Source organism: Tyto alba, unplaced genomic scaffold, assembly GCF_018691265.1.
Source record: "Tyto alba isolate M040663 unplaced genomic scaffold, T.alba_DEE_v4.0 Super-Scaffold_40, whole genome shotgun sequence".
Lineage (NCBI taxonomy): Eukaryota > Metazoa > Chordata > Aves > Strigiformes > Tytonidae > Tyto > Tyto alba.
Window position 1 is genome coordinate 24,404,004 of NW_024881316.1, and position 21,623 is coordinate 24,425,626.

General features: G+C 35.8%; 1 protein-coding gene across 1 annotated transcript in view; it reads right to left on the minus strand.

Annotated features, from left to right (window-relative positions):
- Positions 1-304: 304 nt before the first annotated feature.
- FAM83B (family with sequence similarity 83 member B) overlaps positions 305-21,623 on the minus strand; it is a 53,101-nt gene continuing 31,782 nt past the window's right edge. The window contains exons 3-5 of the mRNA XM_042803611.1: positions 16,769-16,933; positions 8,450-8,574; positions 305-6,325 (exon numbers count right to left, since the gene is read on the minus strand). Of these exons, the coding sequence (XP_042659545.1) occupies positions 3,976-6,325; positions 8,450-8,574; positions 16,769-16,933 (2,640 nt within the window). The 3' untranslated portion in view covers positions 305-3,975. The remainder of the gene's footprint in view (positions 6,326-8,449; positions 8,575-16,768; positions 16,934-21,623) is intronic.

A 21,623-nucleotide genomic window follows, 5' to 3' on the forward strand; every position in this document is an offset into this window, starting at 1 on the left:
TTTTTCTTATGACTTCTTTTATAAACAACGACATTTCCCAATACATTTCTGAAAGCTGAAAAATTATCAGATTTTTCTCTGAACTGTACTTTTTCACCTATCAATGCGCAAACATCTATTGTCTGATAAACTTTTTTTTCTCTCAAGGTTTGTAACAAATACTACTACCCTCATGTATTAGACAGCTGGAAATTTATTTTTTCCTAATTTGTAACCTTTCTTTACATTCAGTTCATGTTTATTAGCATGAGCAAAGAGTACAGTGGAAGAGTATTAATAAGAGAACAACCAATATTTTGCAATCTTAGGTGGTAAAAGTTGTTTATTACAGGGCTGAAGAAATGAAGCAATCGATTCACTAAGTATTATGACCGTATGTAGGGGTGGTTTATTTATGACATGAATTGAATGGGCACCATATGAGGAGCCTATACCTCCTGGCTTCACTGCCCTCCGCTGCTGACGGTGGTCCTGAGGACCATGCTCAGCACTGCGTAACTCAGCTTTTGCATGGCTGCCCTCCTAGATCTATTATGGTGCTAATGGAGTTTTATTTAGTGTGGAAATGATGCATCATTTTTTATGTGTTTCACAACTCCAAAGCCATTTGGCCAAATGACCGTCATGCACAGCAACAGCTATTACTTCACAGCCTTACAAAACTGGGAGTGCATTGGGTGTGTGCGGGGTGTAACAAACCTGCAATGTGCAGAACACATTTAGGACACACTGCATGAAATGCAACTCCTTGGAAAAGCAGAAATATCAAGACAAGCTTTGGGAAAAGGAGGTTCAAAAATACAAACTCTACTTTTCCTTCCAGAAATATGCATATCCTTTTTCTTTGCAGATGCAGCTACCTTTTTTCCCCTCATACTTTTTCTTTCTGTTTTGTGAACAGCTGGGTTCCTACAGACACATGAGGCAAATCAGACAGGACTGGGTGGGTGCTGTTTTTCCACCTTCACCACACAGTTCTGGAGGGAACCAAATAACAGTTGGTCCTCCATCATCTATGGAGCTCCCCGGTGTGCTCCCCCACCTTCAAAGCCACAGCTGCAGGCAGGGCATGGGGCTGCTCTTCTTGTGGTGTTAGAGCCTCGTGTTCCTCAAGCAGCCCTGGGTCTTGTAGCATTTCTAAAATAGTGGTGTCAGTACATTAAGTGTCTGATCCTACTTCCATTGAGGTCCATGTTGGTCTTTTGCATTCATTTCAATTAACCTCAGATCAGGCCTTAATGTAGCAACATTCCTATGTGGGATCTCTGAGGAGAGATCTGAAAATGAAAAAACGCTAGTTCTACTGTGATCATTTATCATTTTTTTGCATTATTAAGTCTATGAGCAAGCTCTTCACTGAAGGCTCTTAATCTTCCATGTAGGTACAAAATAGCAGTATATATCTATAAACATAGACAACTTGGTAAATTAAAATATCTGCCTTCTCAGGACTCTCTAATTAGCAATCTACTTTGAAAAATACAGTAAAATATTTCCAAACTGTATTAAAATAGATTTCATAAACTTTACTACAAAATGGAAAGCACTGTCACTTAAAAACTTGCCCCAAGAACCTTGTTCTCCCTCTGTCATTTCTTTCCCAAACATAGTACTGCCTACAAGTGTATGTCAGAGCTCATAAGAATACTAGGGAAAACTAAACATCCTCCTAAAACCTACCCCCACAATTCTTAGCACCACCTGCATCTTGATTAAGTTCCTTTCCTGCACTGTTAATTCAGGCACTATCCTGGATAGCTGTCTGCTCTGCTAAAAAATATTAAGAGATATAAAAAGTACAGTATTGCATTGTTGACTGCGTAGCTGTGGAATTATGCTATGCCTATATCCAAAATATGCCTGGTGTACTAAGAAGACACTCCTTGACTTGGGTCTGAAAATTTATACAGAATATTTCAGTATAAGTGTTCATTTGGGAAAAATACCAACTATAGCATTTCAGCAAGGAGTGAACAAAGTCACCAGTGTTCACTATGAAATTAATAAAAATCTTCTGTAGTCACAGGTAAAGGGGACATCTAAACTTTGGCAGAGGATTGAGATGCAAGACTTCGTCACTCTCATAAATAAATACTATCCCCACAGTGAAACAGTTAGTCATGCTGCACCAGCTTAATAAAGTTGCCTGAGAAACAGTATGAATAAAAAGTTGACGCTGCTTCACTGAAATCACTGATGATAACTATGGTGAGTTCACATGAGCCAGAGCAGATTCTCGGTGAGAAGTAGATTTCTGTGTAAAATCTCTTCCCAGGGCCACAGGTAAAAGATACAAATGAAATCGATCTAGCTGGTGCATGAAATGCCTTTTCAGTGTTTGTTTTTAGAGAATAAAGCCAAGATCTTCATAGTGGGACTCCTCCACAGAACACTGTAGGACCTTTCAGATCTAAGAGGGAAGTAGTGGTTTCTTAAAACATGCTCCTGAAACATGAAGACCCTGTATAAGAATTATGAGTTTTCAGCAATTAGTTTTCCCAAATTTCTGAATTTTGAACAAAACTGTCACAGAGCATCTTGCAGCTAAATGGTTATGCTATTCTTCTAGGAGACCAACCCCACATCCAGGAGTGCCTGAGCCAGCTGGATGTTCTGGCTGCACACTGCAGATGAGAAATGGATGCCATGCTGCTGCCCAAACACAGCACCCTGCCCGTTTTTTGTAAGCACTAATCTGGCGTTGTCACTTCATATCAGGAATTTTTTTATGACTGAGAGGCTCAGATGAACAAAAATGTATCCCTTAGACTGCAGTTTGGTGCCTAAATAGCTTCATTAAGGTTAAACACTTGCAACTATCACCATACACTGATACTTCCTTTGGCTTAGGAGACGTACCTTATTGTCTGATGGGTGACTTTATGAATCTCATTTTTAGGTGCCTAATTGTTCCCAGCCTTGTAATATTCATCCTGACATAAGGCAGCACTGCAGGTTGAGTTTGCAATCCCCCTCATATACCTAGTCTAAGCACTTGCAACCTTATTTAAAAAAATAGGTTATTAAAGCCAAAGTACAAATATATCTGGCAACATTTGAAACAGACTGTTGCATGTGAAACTCAGAAACTTACCTGAGAAACGGAAGTCCATGGAGAATTTTTTTTTGGAAATATCAAATAGAAAAATGTAACAAAAAGCTATTTTTAGAATACATTACAGAATACTGGCATGTTATACAAATGTAATTAACCCATTGAAATTGAACTAGTTGTAAGTTATGTTCAAGGCACATTTTTATAAATAATTTTTTTAACGTTCATTCTACATTCACACTAGTTTAACCATGTAAACAAGTCTGTGAAAGCTCAGATTAAGGCCACTTTAAGATCTGTGTGCCAAATACTTCAGAAAAATACCATATTACATGGAAAACTCAATAAAGTAAGATAGATCCATCTGCTGCTCAAACAGTTCGATAGATGCTATGGGGTAAATTATTAACAAGATGAAGCCTAAAAGAGGTTTTCAAAAATTAGTTTAAAAATAAGTAACATGCAATGCATTAACATTTGTGTTTATCATTTGAAAGTGTACATAAATGCTGAAAAAATTCAAGTCACTATTACTAGTGCTGTCCTATTTTTAAAGGGCAAATCTTTGGAAACAGTATTATTTGAAGTTTAAAAACATTCTCCATCTTTTTTTCCCCACACTTAATCTTACAATATGTTAGTACATATTTTCTTCACAAGGAAAATGTATAAAATTAATCTTACAATATAAACACTATAAACAACTCCCTTGAGACATCTTCTGGATACAGAATTTCTGTAAAGACTTAAGTATAACAATTCTAGGATAACTACGTAAAAATATGTACATTCATTCCAGTGTCATAGACCCAAGAAGAAACCCAAGTAAGCTCTACAAAAGTTGCCCATCAGTCTTGTCCAGTTAATATTATGTCCAGCTTTGGTACTCTTGCTGTGTTTCAACATAAGCAATAGAAGTTCTACTTGCTTTTGTGTAGGAAGTTCCCAAACTTTTGCATAAATCCTCTCAGCTTATTTTCATTAGGCTGCAATGGATGGTAAGCAGTTGAGTTGTAGCTGACCATGTGATTACTCCTGCCGTAATTATTCCCTAAGGTCTTGCATTTGATATCTGAGAGATGTGAACTGCTGTTGCGTGCATTTCCTGCAGGTTGGCTAGCATTTTCCATCTTGCAGAATGGCTCAAAGCGGCTATAAACACGCCTTTCACTCAAGCGAGATCTTAGCTCCTCTTGCCGTTTTGAACTTGCCAGCTGTGGTGTCACTGAACTTGATCTTTGAAGAGCAGAAACAGAGGTACTTTCAGGAGTAGTATTTGTGGTGACTTCCTTTACATCCTGATACTGAATCTGTTCTGTATTAAATCTTGGGGTAGATGCATCTCCTGCAGTTTCTATGAACTTACTTTCAAGGGGACACAAGAGAGGACACTTTTTATTGCTTTCATCAGATGGAGGTTTTTGAGGTTTTGGTGACTTCGGAGACTTTGTTGGGCTCCCAGTGACATCTTCTTTACTTCTGTTCAAGCTACCTTGAGAATTTGATGATGTGTTTCTCTTTCTCCTTGGGGAAGAATCTGTCTTATTCTCAGAAATCTTTGGTTTTTGATTCTCTTCTTCAGAAACCAAAGTGTCAGAACTACTACACATTCTGTAAAAGGAAGGACCTTTGTTTTTTGACAAATTTTCCTTCTTGTCTGGTGTGAGATTAAGAAGTGACCGCAATTTCTGGGATCCTTTCTTTAGAAAACTTGGGGAATTCTTACTTTCTTTCTTTGATGTGCAATCCTTACAAGACTCCTCTTTGCTAGCTTCAGCGAGAGCAGCCATAGAGATTGCCTTGCTAGCAGTTGGGCTCTTCAGCTCTCCTTTGAGGCTCTTTTCCTCCTGTGGCAAGTGGTTGGTCATACTGTGCAAACTTTTAGAGCTCTTCAGCGTGTCTTCTGGAAGTTTTGGACTAACTGGCTCTTTAAGTCTATGTCTAGTCAATGTGCTGTAAACATAACTGGATGCATGTTTGTTAGCACCAGGGTCTAATATGGACTTTGAATTAAACATGGGGAAACTTCTCCTCTTAAGCATATTTTCATTTTGAAGGTTCTTTAAATTTTCTGCATGTTTGTCTCCACACAGTGTTGTGTACAAGTAGATAGATGAGTTGCCCGTCGTAGTTGAATTTACACTAGGTTTTGTACTGTCTGCAATATGAATTCTGTGGTTTTTTGGTGCATCTGATTTAAGTGGGATGGTTGTGCTAAGCTCTTCTAAAATATTATCTGTTCCATTTTCCACACTTGGAGCATGATTAGATGTCCCCTTAGGTGTTGCACTTCCCTCTGATCCAATTATAGTTGAATTTGAAGAACTTGCACAGCTGCTTACTTCCTGCTGCTCAGGTAAAGTTGGCTGAAACACCAATGATGATCGTAAGCGAGAATGAGAATACAGTGCATGAGCTTTAATATTTTCAGCTGTGTCATAGCTATCATATCTATCACCCAAGGCCGACCCATTAGACTCTACTGGATAATCTGATTGATCATTCAAATATGACTTAATTCGCCAGTTACGTAGGAATGACTTTGTTGTGTGTTCAAGGGTCGGCATCCTTTGCTGCAGATGGCGGATATGATTATCTGTCCCATTGAAAGACCTCCGTACAATTGAGTTTCTTTCTGCAAGATTTACCTTTGGTCGTGAAAACTGATCAGCAAAACTTTGCTGTGGTGTATTGTAGTTATTTGCGTAACCTCCTCGTAATGAAGAAACAATACTAAGGCTATCAGATGGCATTTTCCAAGTATTTGATGGATTGTTGGCTCTATTAATAGCTCTGTTGAGCAATAGATAAGGTGTCCTTTCTGGCTTCTCCCCAGCATAACTATGTCTCTTCCAGTGCTCATTTTTTTCACTAGGTTGATACTGCTGGATTGGATTTTGCATATTAAAACCTGGATGAAAAGGTTGTTTATTATATGCTTGATTTCTCAAGACATATTTATCTATTTCATTTACTGCGTATCTTCCATGAGTTTTCCAACAAACAGGATCTATCTTGTGAACCTTGTCTTGCCTACCAAAAAGGTTTCTTTGGCTAGAAACTGAAGCTAAGGAAGACACTGAGTGTTGGTATGTATCATTATCCCAGAGTATCCTGCGACTGTTTACCCGCACTAATTCTGGGGCAAATGAACTAGGAACAGAAGAACGGGCATACAGTGTCCTGAACTCTTCATCAAAGGATTCAACCAGCTGTCCTGTGATAACTTGAACCATACTAAGGTTGGTTTTTTCAAATGACCACATAAAGCTGAAAGAAGAACAAATGACCATTAGAAACAGTTCTTTTGAAATAAAGTATCACACTGGTGCTTCCCACAAACCAGGGTTTTGAACAAATACTTTCTAACTAAATAAACTGTAAGCATGATTCATGTAATTTGGATTTGGAAGGTCTAATCTAATACCAGTCGAACTCAGCTGGATACTTCCCACTGCTTTTAGTGGGAGCAGGAGCTAGTCTATAACTACTTAATTACCCTTATAAAAAGTGGATATTGCAAGAAAGTATTCACAAATGTAGAACAGTGAAGTACAAATACCTAACAGAGCAAAATTACCTCTACAAAGACTATGCCAGGATTGACTAGACCCACTGTATATACTCCTGAGTCAGAGGATGTTAAAGCATAGTTATGTTGTGAAAAAAATACATTTGAAATAATATGCAGAACTAGACTTCAACAGTTTTGAATGTACTTCACTCTAAAAACATTTTCAAAAGGAAGCACTGCAGAATTGTTAAAAAGTTTACATTTTCTACCATGCATACCAGATTGGATATGAACATTTCTTTTAATTGCAGTGATGATATTTGGATGAAGGAAATTTTCCTCTTTTCTGTTTTACTTAGAAATGCTGAACATGCTAAAAGCTAAGTAGCTATTGCTACTTTACAGCTACACAATTAGATAAAATACATTAACATGTACATTAAGGATGTCTCAACAAGCCCAATATAATGTCGAAAGCATGCAATTTGTAGACTACAACAAAGAAAAAAATCAATTTTGCAATCTTATTTTCATGAAAAAAATAGTGAAAAAATAAAATCAATTAACTTGTTTTATCTGCATTTTTCTTCTGCGTGTTAGAAAATAGGTGTGTTGTATTCATGTAAATAGCTGATTTCATTTTACTTGTTTTATTAGTTTTGTATTTTTCAGGAAATAGTGCGCTGAGATTAATCAAATCATGCTGCCTATGTTTCTTCTATTAATTTAAACAATTAAGAATAATATGTTTTGTAATATTTGAAAAAACGCTAAACTTTAAATTGAGTTCAGAGAGCAAGAATTGAGAAAGACTCATCTTGCCTCTTATAAATCACCAGATTCTTTTCTAAAGGAAGTTTAATTTCTTCAGGAATTGATGATTCCAGCCCCTGTGGTTCTAGGTGTTAAAGCAGTATTATTTTTCAAAATGAAATGAGAAAAACTATCACATTCTCACAGACTCTAACACTGTGTGTAGATGTTAAAGCAGAATTAGTCTCCCTGAAATCTGTTACACTGATTCATTTATGAACTTGTCACTCGCCTAACTACCATTTCATAATTCAAACTGAATTTGGGGCTGGCTGAGACTGAGAGGAAATAAAAAGCCAGATTTCTGAAAGCTTACAATGGTGGAAATCTAAGAAAATCAGTGGCTGTGGATCTGACACCCAGGCACTATGCTGGCAGAAATGAATTCAGTAGGCTGAAGGAGAGAAGTGTAGTATGAGAAGAAGGAAAATATTTAATTATGTGTAAAATGAAACTGTCCCTGCTTTAACTTAGTTTTTTTGTAGCTCTGCAAAGCTATACATTCTTCCAGCCTATGCTTTGCACACATATACTGGAAATGAAATGGAAAGTAGATTAAAGAAACTTAGCTAAATGTAAAGAGAGACTATGTCAACTTAACTTGAGCCGTTCTGAATTTGACCATGATATACTACAGAGTGCCATAGAATAGGTCTATAATGTTAGCTTTAGAAGATTATTATGAAAATGAACTATCCAAGAATGCTTATGAAATAATTTTGGCAGCTTCTTCTGGAGTGAATGTTAAACAAGAATAAATCAGACAATATAAGACAAATCAGGATTTTTCTCTCTTTTTAGCAAGTGTTCAGCTGTAGCAAAAGCTATATCCTTTATTTCTTATTTGTGAAAAACTAACAGAGAATCTCAAAATTTGGCTCTGTGTTAAGCTAGTTAGTAATAAGTATCTACAATAACTTGTTAAATTATAGAAGAGATAATAAAATTTGCCCATGAAGTTCCCTGGAAGATTTTTCAAAACTAGAAAAAAAAACCAAACCAAACCTGCAATAAGAGAGGTATTAAGATGACAAGTTTTCTATGGACAACTCAGTGACTGATCTTACCTGTAAGAACCATATATGACTTTCTTACAGTCAACAAGAATAAATTTTTGTTCCATTTTTCCGTGGAATTTTGCTCCTGTTTTAGAATAGTAATCTTGTCCTTTTACTGTCCGCACCCTCATGTTCTGAAAAAGACAATTGAAATATTTCAGTTGTTATACTATATTCCATATTTAGCATCCAGGGGTTTAAAAGTCAGAGGTATAGTGGGAGAAGAGTTATATTACTGCATGTTAATAAACCCTGCAGTGAAGTAAACTCTGATCAAACTAGTCCCCTAGGGATCCAAAATGGCAAGTTATTGCTTTGTCTTGAAGACTGATGAGTTTCTCTAGGCCACAGAAAACAAAATTCTGCTTCTCCATAGCCATCACTCCCAGAAATGAGATTCTGGCACAAGAAGTCTTTGACAAGAAGAAGAGGTTTTGTACTGTAAAAAAAATACCTGATGTGCAATATTTAGAAGATTTCCAGGCATCTCCGATAATCAGAGACAACATCTAAAGAGCCAGGATCACTTTTCTTTTAACTGAACAAGGCTGCTATATCTACAAACACAGATACCCCACTCTGAAATGATCCATTGAATGATACCACCTGGCATCAGAATCCCTTTCAGTTTTGCCACTGGTAAGATTTTTCAGTCAGCTTTGCACCATGGGCTCAATCACATTTCTAAAATCAGAGATGCTATCACATCTGCACAGGTAGCACAAACTCTATGCAGCAGTTAAGTTTGAAGTCTATTAAGATGTTTTATGTTTTACTCATGTGAACTCAGTAAATTGCACTTGGGAAATTTTCCATGTTGGATCTCAAAAATGTGGTAAAATTTTCTCCCAGACTGTGGATGAAATTGTTTAATTGTTTCATCTAAGCCAGTGTTTGGTTTTGGTTTTTTTTTTTTTTTTTGGTTGGTTGGTTGGTTGGTTGTTTTTTTTCCTCTGTACTGTAACTTACTTTTTTAAGCTCCTACAAATAAAAAATTCAAAAAAAGTGTTACAACACCTTCTGGACTGTACTACTAATAATTTTCAAAAAGTTCTTACATGGATGTGGAAAGAAAAAAGCAATTATCAGAAATTGTTACAGAAAGGTGTTTATTTATAGAAAAAATAAAATTTATATTCAATGCAAACCAACCTACAGTATCTACTTCATGTGGCTGTGAGATACAAAATGTTTCACGAGACATAAAAATAGCTTGGGATATAGCTGTGAATGATCACAGCATTTACTGTAGTTTCTAGCCTTGCCATATTTGTTCTAGCAACACTAATTTGTGGTAATTTACAAGTACTCCAGTGAGAGTGAAATCCGTAGTTTAGCACTGGCAGTAAGAAAACAGAATCCATATGATTATTACATAGACTGTATATACGGAAATAGTGGAATATGAGACTTGTGAATACAGAATAATGTCTTGCTTCATGGGACTGCTGCAAGGACCGGTTGAAAATCACAGCAGATGTGTGCTCTATAAAGGCCAAGTACAGATGGATTACAGCTGTTCATGAAGCAAAATGGATAAGATTGTATCCAGGGTAAATTCAGCAAAATCTGTGGGAGAATAGAATAGAATAGAATAGAATAGAATAGAATAGAATAGAATAGAATAGAATAGAATAGAATAGAATAGAATAGAATAGAATAGAATAGAATAGAATAGAATAGAATAGAATAGAATAGAATAGAATAGAATAGAATAGAATAGAATAGAATAGAATAGAATAGAATATTTCAGTTGGAAGGGACCTACAATGATCATCTAGTCCAACTGCCTGACCACTTCAGGGCTGACCAAAAGTTAAAGCAAATTATTAAGAACATGGTCCAAATGCCTCTTAAATACTGTCAGGCTTGGGGCTTCAACCACCTCTCTAGGAAGCCTGTTCCAGTGTCTGACCACCTTCTTGGTAAATAAATGCTTCCTAATGTCCAGTCTGAACCTCCCCAGCACATCTTTGAACCATTCCCACTTGCCCTGTCACTGGAGGAGAGATCAGCACCTCCCTCTCCATGTTTCCTCCTCAGGAAGCTGTGGAGATATTTAAACTTACAAAAGTATTTAAGATTACAGTCTATAAAGTTTGTAAAGTATGACTGAATTCGCAATGCAGTTACATAAACCTTTATTTTCTATGGGAGCACTTACACATTTACCTAAAACATATGAAGATCTAATAGATAGAGGTTGTAGGAGTTCTAATGATAGTGTCTGCTACAATCCAATGAACTTTTTATATGAGCTAACAGAAAATTCGGAGAAAATCTCCATGAAATGAAAGCACATTTCCAAATAACACATGATTTCTAAATAAGTATGTATTTCACCATCAGTATCTTAAAACTTTTATCAAAAGAAAATCAAATCAGTGAATGAGGAGTTACACGTAAAAGCTGCCATGTTTGCAAATTATGGTTTAACTCAAGCTATCCAAGTTCTTTACATTTTATTTATTTATTAGGTGAGTTTTTACTAAGCGTATTTGTCAAGCTGTGTTTGAACAAAAATGCAACTCAGTTAAAATGTACAAAGACAGCATTTAGAAGTTACTTTTGTTTGTGACCTAAGTGTCTTGTAAATCTGCTGGAAACATAAAACATAAAGGTTATCTCTTAATTAGATAAATAAAAGAAGTATTATCTAGAAATGCTGTAAAATTCTAAAAGGTAAAAATTTTAAATGAAAATACAGGTGGATGATTAGGTTTATTTTCAGAAACTGCTAAAAAAAGAATCAATAACAACCCAATTTGCATTACTGAATGGGAAGTTAACATAATTTTGCATCTCTACCTGCTAATCACTTTTGACAATCTGGCATTGTGTCTTTCAAATTTTCTGCACTCCAATTAGAAGTTTTCTTATTAATGAAAGTCAATTTTCCTGTTTTTCTAGCGTGGTTTTTGTTGAACTTTGAACAAGCCAATCCCACTGAAGAAAATTATTCTTTCTCCAGGAGCTACTCAAGCTTTAGGTAAAAGTAATTAAATAAAAAGCTTTTATCTAAAAGTAAAATAGTGTGGAAAAAGTAATTCCTGAAAAAATAAAAAAAGAAAATATTGGATTTTACCCATTCTAAGGTTTATCACAATAGTAAACCCTTATTTACTATAAAATAAAATTTTCTGAATTAGTCATGAAATTGGCATTTACTTCAATGACTGTTTTACTCAATTCTATATACAACGTAATTATATTTGTATGTGAGATTTATATTTAACAATATTAAATTATATTTATGTCATTATAATTTGAAAAGATAACTTGAGAGGCAGTTTATGCATTTTCAAATAACCATAACAAGTAATGCTGGCCTAAAGACATGCCAGTTGAACACATCAAATCTTACTGAGATAAGGCCTGATCAGTATTGGACAGGATATCACTTGGCAATCCGGAACACTGGAGGCACAAGCAAGGCTGATGGCTTGCAAATTAACATAGTACATAAAAATAAAAAGCTTTGCCTTAGGTACTCATAAGTTGAAATATAACTTCAAGTAGGCATATCTAAAAAAGGAATAATATTTACATTAAATTGCTGGTTTTTTATAAAAAAATCATAGTCACTGCTTCCTGTTCTACTTTTTCTTTTCCTTCTGTTCAGTATTATTGCGCCTACAGCTTTTCTTTCCTGCTTCCTTAATCCTGCCAACTCCTTCCCTGTCTCGGTAGTCATCCACTCAAAGACGGGAGCACGGCAGCATTAAAAAGGCATGTGCCAGAGATCACGCTCACCTTTCTCACATAACACTTCCTTTTCCTCTGCAGTTCATCTGGCATTCTTCTCCTACTTCAAACCCTCTAATTAGGTGTCAGGGATTCATACTTTGAATAATTGCCCAAATACAGACAATATTTGAGGACATATAATAACAATGCGTTCCACTTAGGATTAGAAGCAGTAAATATAAACATACTGAATTGCAAGCCCCATTTCGTATGAAATGCTGGACTCCACCTTCCTACTTGGTTTCATCCGCAAGCTACATGAGTGCCCTGCTAACAGCACTAACAGTAGCATGTCACTGATCACTGCAGAAGTGCTATGCATCATTGTAGGTAAAGCAATAATTCCTTTATGAATCCTGAGAGGAAAATCATGGGCAAATCGTAAATCACACATTATGAAGGATCTGAGCTAGCCTGACAGGACACACCAAAGTATGTAAGTCTGGCCATAGTGAGTCAAATGGAAAGTCTGCCTGGTCCTGTAACCTGTTTTTGTCAGTGACTGCTGGTGGATGCATATGGAAAAATAATTTAATCAAGGACTTGGTGATTTAAGAGGTTTTTGAAGCCAGACACAGTATCTTCTCCCTCCGCCAAGAGCAGGGTGTCGGACACTCAGGGACAGGCTGCAGTTTAAGGATGGCCATCAGGGCTATCCAGTTAAGTGACACCCAAATGATGAAGAGCAAACAAGGTCTAACCTCTTTTTATGGACAACTGCACCACTACCTTCCCAGAGAAAGACACATAAGCATGATTTAAAATTTTGAAGTATAATTCAACGTTATACATTTATTCTCACCAGTAAAAACTCTCCAATGTGATAGATAAGTACAGTAAATATACTGGTCTCAAACATTTAATTTCAGCACTTTTTATTTGTAGAGTCTGTTTTTATCAGTGTTCAATTACTCACCCTGTACTTGCTGTCAAGAAAATGCACAAAGAAGAAAATGGATGTCTTCCTAATACTTAGCCTAACAGTTTTGAAGGAAAAAAAGTCACATTTCTCATATTGTTCATCATTACCAATATTATTTATTATCTTCTTACTAAGAGATAATAGTTGGTGTACAAATGCTAAGTAGTTTTCAAATTCACTTCTATTCTGACCTCAAATCTGATTCAGTGACCACTGAAGACAAAATCTCAATGACTTCACTGGAGTCTGAAGTCCCTTAGCACAGACGTTTGCTCACAGATACAACATCACGCTATGCATGTCTATTTAATAACCAAATTTGACTCAGACTTGGAAGAGCTGGAAAAGTTTTGATGATTTTGATAATGCTATGAGAAATAATAGGCTGCAATCAGGTCTCAAGAGCAGTTACTACTATGCATTTAAGCATGCATATCTGGGAGTAGATTTCACAAATGGAAAGTAAAATACATTCATTAGTGGTTCTGTTTTCTCATTCCTGCAATTCATTAAAAATACTGAGAGGAGTATTGGGTGATAAACAGTTCCTGCCAGATTGCTTTCAATGTCCTCCTTTAGCAAAAGATTCTTCATTATTTCCAGAGAAGTAAAAATAGGTTTCTGGAGATTATGGAGCCTCTGCCACATGCCTCATCTCATATCAAATAAAACATGAAGAGAGGGCATCAGCTGAGGAGCTTGGTTGACTTCTTAGTCATTAAACAACATTGCCTACACTGGTTTGTTGTTTCTAATCCAAAATTAAGTATCTGCATTGAGCAGAAATCAATGTGGTTCTGGGGATTGTCTCAGTGCTGCGTTTTGCAGTGCAAATCTATTTCATAGTTTGATTCAGCACCTGTCAGTAGCAGGAAAAAAAAAAAAAGTCTCTCTAAAAATTTAGCTATTAGTATCTGAAAAATCACCTGAAAAAAGTCAGAATCTGTAATGACTCTGCATGTTTCTATGCAAAGGAATTGCTGACCGAACAAGTCAAACTAGAGAAAAAGTTAATCAAAAGAAGCTTAGATAGAGATGAGAAAAAAATAGAAACACATTAATTAATGAGGAAAAATGTAGGACAATCATGAAACAGATAAATGAAAGCGGGGAAAGAGAAATGGGAAAGTATAAAAAAGGAATTGTTTATTTGAGTTCCACTGGTAATGTTAAAGTGAACAGTAAGTAAAAACCAGCCCACGAGAAGAAATGCTGTAGAAAAGACTGAAAAAGCTCCTAGTAAACCCCTGATTTCATATTCTTCTATACAGAATCCACTTATCACAGAATATACAGTCACACATTTTTTTCAGTTATATCTTTAAATAAAGCGGGAAACATGTCCTGATATGCAGACTTCAGATGAGAAAAACTGTCTGCACAGACATTTAAGGTAGATTTATGAATAAAACTCCTTTTTTTTTTCCATACAAACTACTGAATTGTAAATCTGAATTCAAAAATACAGTCTTGCTCAACCCTGCATCTCATTTTTTACTGATCCAAAGAAAGAGAAAAAGAGCCAGAGAAGGCATTGAGTGAGAAAAGCTTTACAGAAACTCCTCATCTCATGGCATGAGGAGTGTCTGCCATACTCCTGCAAGACTGAACCAAATCATGCCAGAGAATAACAAGACCAATGCTGCTGGTGCTACATCCTGAGAAAAAGAAACAGATCCATACATCTGTCTCCTCTTCCTGCTTTCACTGAACAGAGGGGGAGGACCAAAAGCCAAGAGCACAAAAAGTTAAAGATGGTTTGGTTTTTGTGAACCTTGAGCCAACGGGAACAAGAGAAAGGGAGAAAACTTCTCTGAAGTACTGACTGTTCTTTCATAGTCACCAGCAGTTTCTCTTCATCCTCAAGAAAGGCACAGGAGAATTACTCTGGGACTAGTAAGCTTCTATTCCCAGAGCAACAGTCACTGGGAGTAGCACTTGGATGAGAAGACCATTAATTTAAACAGCTTTATTACAAGCCAGCACACAAGTCTCTTTGGTGTATATTTTTCATATTCTGATAAACCTTGAGGTATTCTAAGTAAACCTTGCAGAGTAAAGATGTATTTTATCCCTCCTGTTGTTACAAAACAGAAACATAGAATACATAATATCACTAAAGAGGCCAAGTCTGAACCTCTTCAATCTACAGCAATCCATACAAAATACACTCTAATGTATGTACATTCTTTCAACCACAGTATAAATGTTCTATAAAACCATATTAAAAAGACAACTCCAAACCCACCCAAAAGAAATTAAGCTTTCAAAACAGCTGTACACATTGAAGAGAATTAATTTCAAAACACATACTGTGTCATTTTTGGGGGGTATCACTTGAAATGCATGCTATTTTATTTTATTTTGGGAGGATAAAACTCATGCTATAAAAAAACATACCCCATTTTTGGCAATCTCTGTGGCACACTTAACTCAAGTAATCAGCAGATGGTGGTATCTCAGGTTCCAGAGTATGGAAATATTGCCAAATACTGACTTCATAAGAGCAATCAGAACTAGTGTTTATAGACCCACAACTAATTTTTAATGTTTTCTTTCCAAAAGCTCCTATAGCTCCGTGTATTAGGCCACCAGAGGGCAATCCCACACACTCATACACAAGAAACAAGCATGGAAATTGGTGTGGGAATACATATAAGGACCTAAATCAATATTCCAGAGCAAAAACTGGAATAAAACACAGGTTTGATCCAAAATTTTAACAAAAAGCCTTCTTTATCCTCGCAAATACACCACACCTCCTTCTGGGTTTTGGGCAGTGTTTTTAAAATGCATGCTGCTTAAGAACAGCTTTCATAATATTTTTACCAGGAACAAACACAGCCTAACTAGTTACAGAAACAAGGAGTTGCAAATGGAACTGTACGGAAGTTCAGTCAAGGCAGCGCTTGCAGCTTTGCAAACAAACTCTGGCAATGTCCTTGCAACTTCTTCAGTTCTATCTACAGTACAGTAAATCTAGAAGTATTTATGAAGCATTTATGTCAGGTCAGTGCAGCTCAGTTTGTATTCTAATCTCTGTTAAATATGAGGGTGGCACGGGACATCTTGCGAAAAATGTAAACTTTAGTCTTCCTGTTATCTTTCTCTGAAGATAAAATTAAACATGAAATTTCATGTATAAAAGTAAGACTCTCTAAGACATGATGCAGACAGATATGATAATATAGACTTCAATAAAAAAGTAATAAAATAGAATCTTGAGGCTTTTAAAGTATTTTGATAGATAATAACTTTAAAGAAAAAGATTGTAAAATGAAGTATGCAATTTATTAATTTACATAAGCTTTATGACTCTCTCTGCAGGCTACTTTAAGAGAAAGCAAAATGAAACTAAGTTATTCAAGCATGTAGTATTCCTAGACACATAATAACAGAAAATTGTTTTACAAATAATATATGAAAAATTACATAATTCTATCAGATACTCTTGTTTTGACACATGAAAAAGATAATAAACTTTCTAAAGAGAAAAACATTTGTAGAGAAGGTCCAGCTGAGAGCTTACCTATTTATACCTCTTAGCGAATTTGAAAAAGCTGTATTCAATAATAACTTTTTGAATAATAGTCCCTTTTCAGTAGTTTGTGGAGGAATGAGTAGTGAACGTTCATGTACAGGAACACAGAAAGCCTTACCCTGAGCCTCTGAACTTGACAGCCTTGTTTCTCCGTCATTTTCAGAAAGTGACCAAAGTTTGACTCATCAAGCAGGATATACACTGCAATCCCTCTAGCAGATGCCTCCACAATTTCTCTAAAGATATCCACATCTGTAAACATATCCATAACAATGGCAATGACCTGAATAAAACAGAAAAGACACAAATTATTGTATTGTATAAACATATAGATAAAACTCTTCACTGAAGCTTGTACTGGGCAGCTAACACACTAACATTTTTTACACATCAAAAAGTTCTAATATTTTCCATGTTAACCTGGAATGCTTTTCAAGACCACTGGATCTTCTTTGTGAGAAGTCAGATGATTGCTTGTGTGACATTTGTCACAAGTACCAAAGTTTGGCAAAAAGTTGTTTTGTGGGTGTGTGTAGCAATTGGTTATAGGAGGGAAAGGAAATCCAGTGGAAGAGAAGGGAAGGGGAAACAGCAATACGAATACAGTGGAAAAAATTAATCCATCAAAATATATCTGGAGTGTGCATAAAAAAAAATTCAGATAATGTTTTTTGTACAATGGGTTTTCATCTTTCATCATCTTCTCTAAAGCTCAAGAGCTTGAAGGAGTCAATAATCAGACATCGAAGAGCTGGAGGAGTTGAGGATTTCAGGATCCATAGCGATTCAGCACTCTTACTAGGATGAAACTTCCTCAGCTGGTGAGAGCTTGGGTCAAGATTAGTGTTGAACACCAGCTACTGATGCCCTTCAACCTATGGGGATAAAGTACTTCTGACTGGGAAAAGCAGTATCCTGCTTATGGTATTTTTGAGTTGATATACTATTGACATATCATCAGCCATTTGGGAAGAACTAGTACTGAAGTGTTAGAGGAAATAACAGAGGAAGAAGAGGTATCTGCGTAGCTTTTAAAGATCATACTCTTATCCACTAGTCTTCATGAAAAGTTCCAATGAGATGTCTCAGCTGCAAATTCAGATCAAATAAACCCTTTCTCAGGTATCAGAGAAGATTTGATAGTGATCATGCTTTACCATTTTCACCAATCTTTAAACTATCTGTAGCTCAACTTTAATGGTGTAACTGCTGAGTCACAATCACTCATCTTATTCCAGAACTGAAACATTTACCTCACAAAATTTGGTAAATGCTGTCGCACACACCCAGGAAAAAGTTATGTCTCCAGTCAATCACCTAACTTACCTTTTTGAATCCTACCTTCTTAGAACTAAAAGACTCACTTATGCCAACCATACTTAAAACACTAGAAATATTAATGAAAGCTGATCTACAAAAAAAAAAAAAAAAAAAAAAAAAAAAAAAAATCAAATAACCATGTAATTAGGAAAGGTAAAAAGACAGCTCCTGAAGTAGCATAAGTGAAAGGACTTGGTCTTCTCATATTATGTCACCTAGCAATAAAAAGACTCTTCACAAATCCACCAGTCAGAGAGGAACTGAATAGCATGAAATAATTCAATTCTTTCAAAAATCTTAGGAAATATGCCCATGTACTACCTCATTCATTTTATTGACTTTTTGAAAATAAAACCTAAATGTGATTTTTAACAGTACAAATCATATTTATCTAAATTTGAAAGGAAAGATTGAAAACCACAAAATTTTATCTTGACTCTAAGGACCTCATCGCTTTCAGACTGCACCTTCTGCTTGGTCTTGTTTCTCAGATACACAGCATTAACTGAACCTGGCACCCCTATTTATTCATGTGTCTTGTTTCACTCATGTCTGAGCAGAAATCTGCCAAGGCAGATCAAGTGCATTAGGTAAAAAGACCAAAGAAGAAAGTCTGTTCTCAAATAGTTCTGTTTCATTACCTGTGTTCCCCTCCCTCTGATCTCCCTAATTTCTTCTCAACCTTTAATTTTCTTCAGATCTTTTAGAAATAGGTGTTCATTACATTCAAGGATCTATTTAAATAAAAGAGAGAAATCCTGAATGGATTCATTAGCGTACATTGATGTGAAAACATGAAATATTCAAAATCAACAGTATAGCCTTCAAAAATCATTCTAACATTTTCCTATGGTAGATATCTAAGATGCTAATTTGTTTGCAGCATCTGTGGTTGCAAAGATTTATATATCAGAAATATACAGAAAAGAAAAAAATAGAATGAGTAATAAAAACTAAAAACCAACACTGACTAGAATGGCCATATCTATCCTTATGAAGAGGGAAGGAGAAAAATAAATACATAAGCAGGCAGGCCACTAAGATGGTGGCATGAGAGGGATGCACATGCACTACTATGCACATATTTTGTAACTTGGGAATTAACAACGAAACCCTCTTTGTCTTCACTAGTAGAATTGTTCTTAAATCATTTAGATAATTAATTTTGCAGTTAATTCTGCAAAGCATCAAAGTAGTCTTGCATGAAAAATTAGGTTTCACTTCCAGAGTTGGAATAGGGATTACATTTTGAAACCTAAAGTTTGTGCTAGCTGAAAAATCCTCACCACATTTCAGGACATGTATGCGAAGCCACAGTCATAATCTGACAACCAACTGGACATCCATTTTTGCATTCCCTGGAAACCAAAGATGACTCTTGTTGTATGCCCTCATTACCCTGCCCATTCACTCCTAGCAACACTCAATTAATCTAGTCAACACAAACATAATTAGGCTCAGTTGCTGGAGGAAGAAGAGTGCCAAATTTGAACAATGCATATGATACACATTCATAAGTAAAACGTAATTTACAGTGGTAAGGTCATTTCTCTATACTGATTTCTATAAATCAGACTAGTTGTTTGATCATAAACTACAGGTTTTGATGTAGAAAGAGTGGATCCCATAAATGTCATGGAATATTCTGCATTTTAAATGTATTAAACTTCCTTTATTTTTTTTTTGGGGGGGGGGGGCGGGTGGGAACGGGGTATATGCATTTCCCCATACATTTGCCAAGTTTGCAGCAGAAGGGAGTATTGCACTTGGGGAAAGAAAAAGCCAATACGATATTCAGGGTCCAAAGTTTTGATTAAGAGACCAAAACTAGGAAGTTACTGCAAAAAAGTTATTCTATAATGTATATTTAACTTCAATTAATGCTGTAACAACAGCTGCAGGATTAGTTACTTGCTGCATCATTTTGGAAGAAAAGATTTCACTAATATTTTTTTTACATTTGTATTTGTAATTGCAGAGCTAATTTCCACCATGATACTTGTAAGAAGCAGCCACTTGACAGTGAAATCCAGCAAGGAAATAAAACTGATAGAATTCAAATTGCAGAAAATAGGTCAGAAAATTGCCTTTTCAACAAATTGTGTTTCTTTTGGGCATAACAACACTATCTTGTGTCAAAAAAAATGCCCCTGAGGCAGAACACTCCAGTGTCACACAGTAGGCTTCCTTATAAACTGCCATTTTCTTTCCAAAGCATATTTGTTTTCCAAAATGCAGAGGTCTTTTCAAAAACAAGTACCAATGCTTTTATAAGAAATACAAAGGCCATCCAACTACGTAGGGGACACTGGATGGGTACAGGAATTTTCTGCTGAAAGCACCAGAATTCTGGGAGAACATTCCAAACCTTAAGAAACTGGTTATCACTCCGATCAAAAATGACCCTCAGTTGGGATTAATTAAGCATTTTACACTTTCAGGGAGGAGAAAATAGTTGGCAGAGCAGATACTTGCTGTGCACTATATTATGAACAGCAAGAGTGAAATACCACCACTTGATGCGGTATTAGATAGAAGAGAGATAGAAAAGCACATTTCAGTGATCAACTAAAAGTGAAGACAGTGCAGAAAACAGTTTTTGTACTAGTCTTCCTCCTCCCAAATTAAATTCAAATAATCTTAGATTGTCGCTACTAATCTTTTCATCTTATCTGCCAATTCTTTTTTTGAAGTGGCATTTCAACATGCTTTTGAAGTTTAAAATTTGGTTTCAATGGCATCCTTACAGATGAAGAAAATCTGCTGAAGTCAATAAGCACAAAATTACTCCTAATAAAGCCAATAGTTTTATCAATTTAAATGAAGGCACCAGCAGAGCCATATTCTATTATTCTTACTACTATCTTGACGCTATGATTATGGTTTGCAATAGAAAACTAAAGCTTCACACATTACTTTAACATTTTAGAAACATTTAAGTATAGGCAGAAAAGTATAATTTTGTTGAATAGCACTATTTTCATGCAAATATTTTAAAACACGTATTTTTCTGGTAAGCTGATGTGTTTTATTTAATTTGCATAGTATCGAGTAAAGTAACATTTTAAAATTCATTATCTCTAAACTATCAGATGACTTTAATACAAAGTTCTTTTCATTCTTTAAAAGTTTATAATAATCTACAAGTTCAAGAAATGTCTCCTACATAAAATACTAGTGCAAGATTCATGAAAGAGACACACATGTATTTTGAAGGTTAAAATATACAGCTATAGTTGAAATTTCCTGCAAAATTATAGACATTCTTGCAAAACAGGAGCTTAAGTACAGGGTAACATGACACGACACTGGATATTATGAGACTGTAAGTGGAAGCTGATGCTCAGTTCTGTTGATCTATCATGATACAGGGCCAGTTGTTGCTCCTAAGAGTCACTAGTTTGGGCCCATTCACGTGCATTATATTTGCTTAAATGTTTCTCACCTTCAGAAACCAACTCTATTCAAAGGCTTATATAGAAAGAAGTTGCCAATCCCAACAGTACAAATACATATATATCACTAAATATCTCCTGAGCATGTCCAGGGGAGGGACACCAAGATGTTCAGAGCTGGAACACTTGCCCTGCAAAGAGTACGTGAAGGCGCTTGGTTTGTTCAGCCCGGAGCGAAGGTGGCTTCAGGGAATCTTA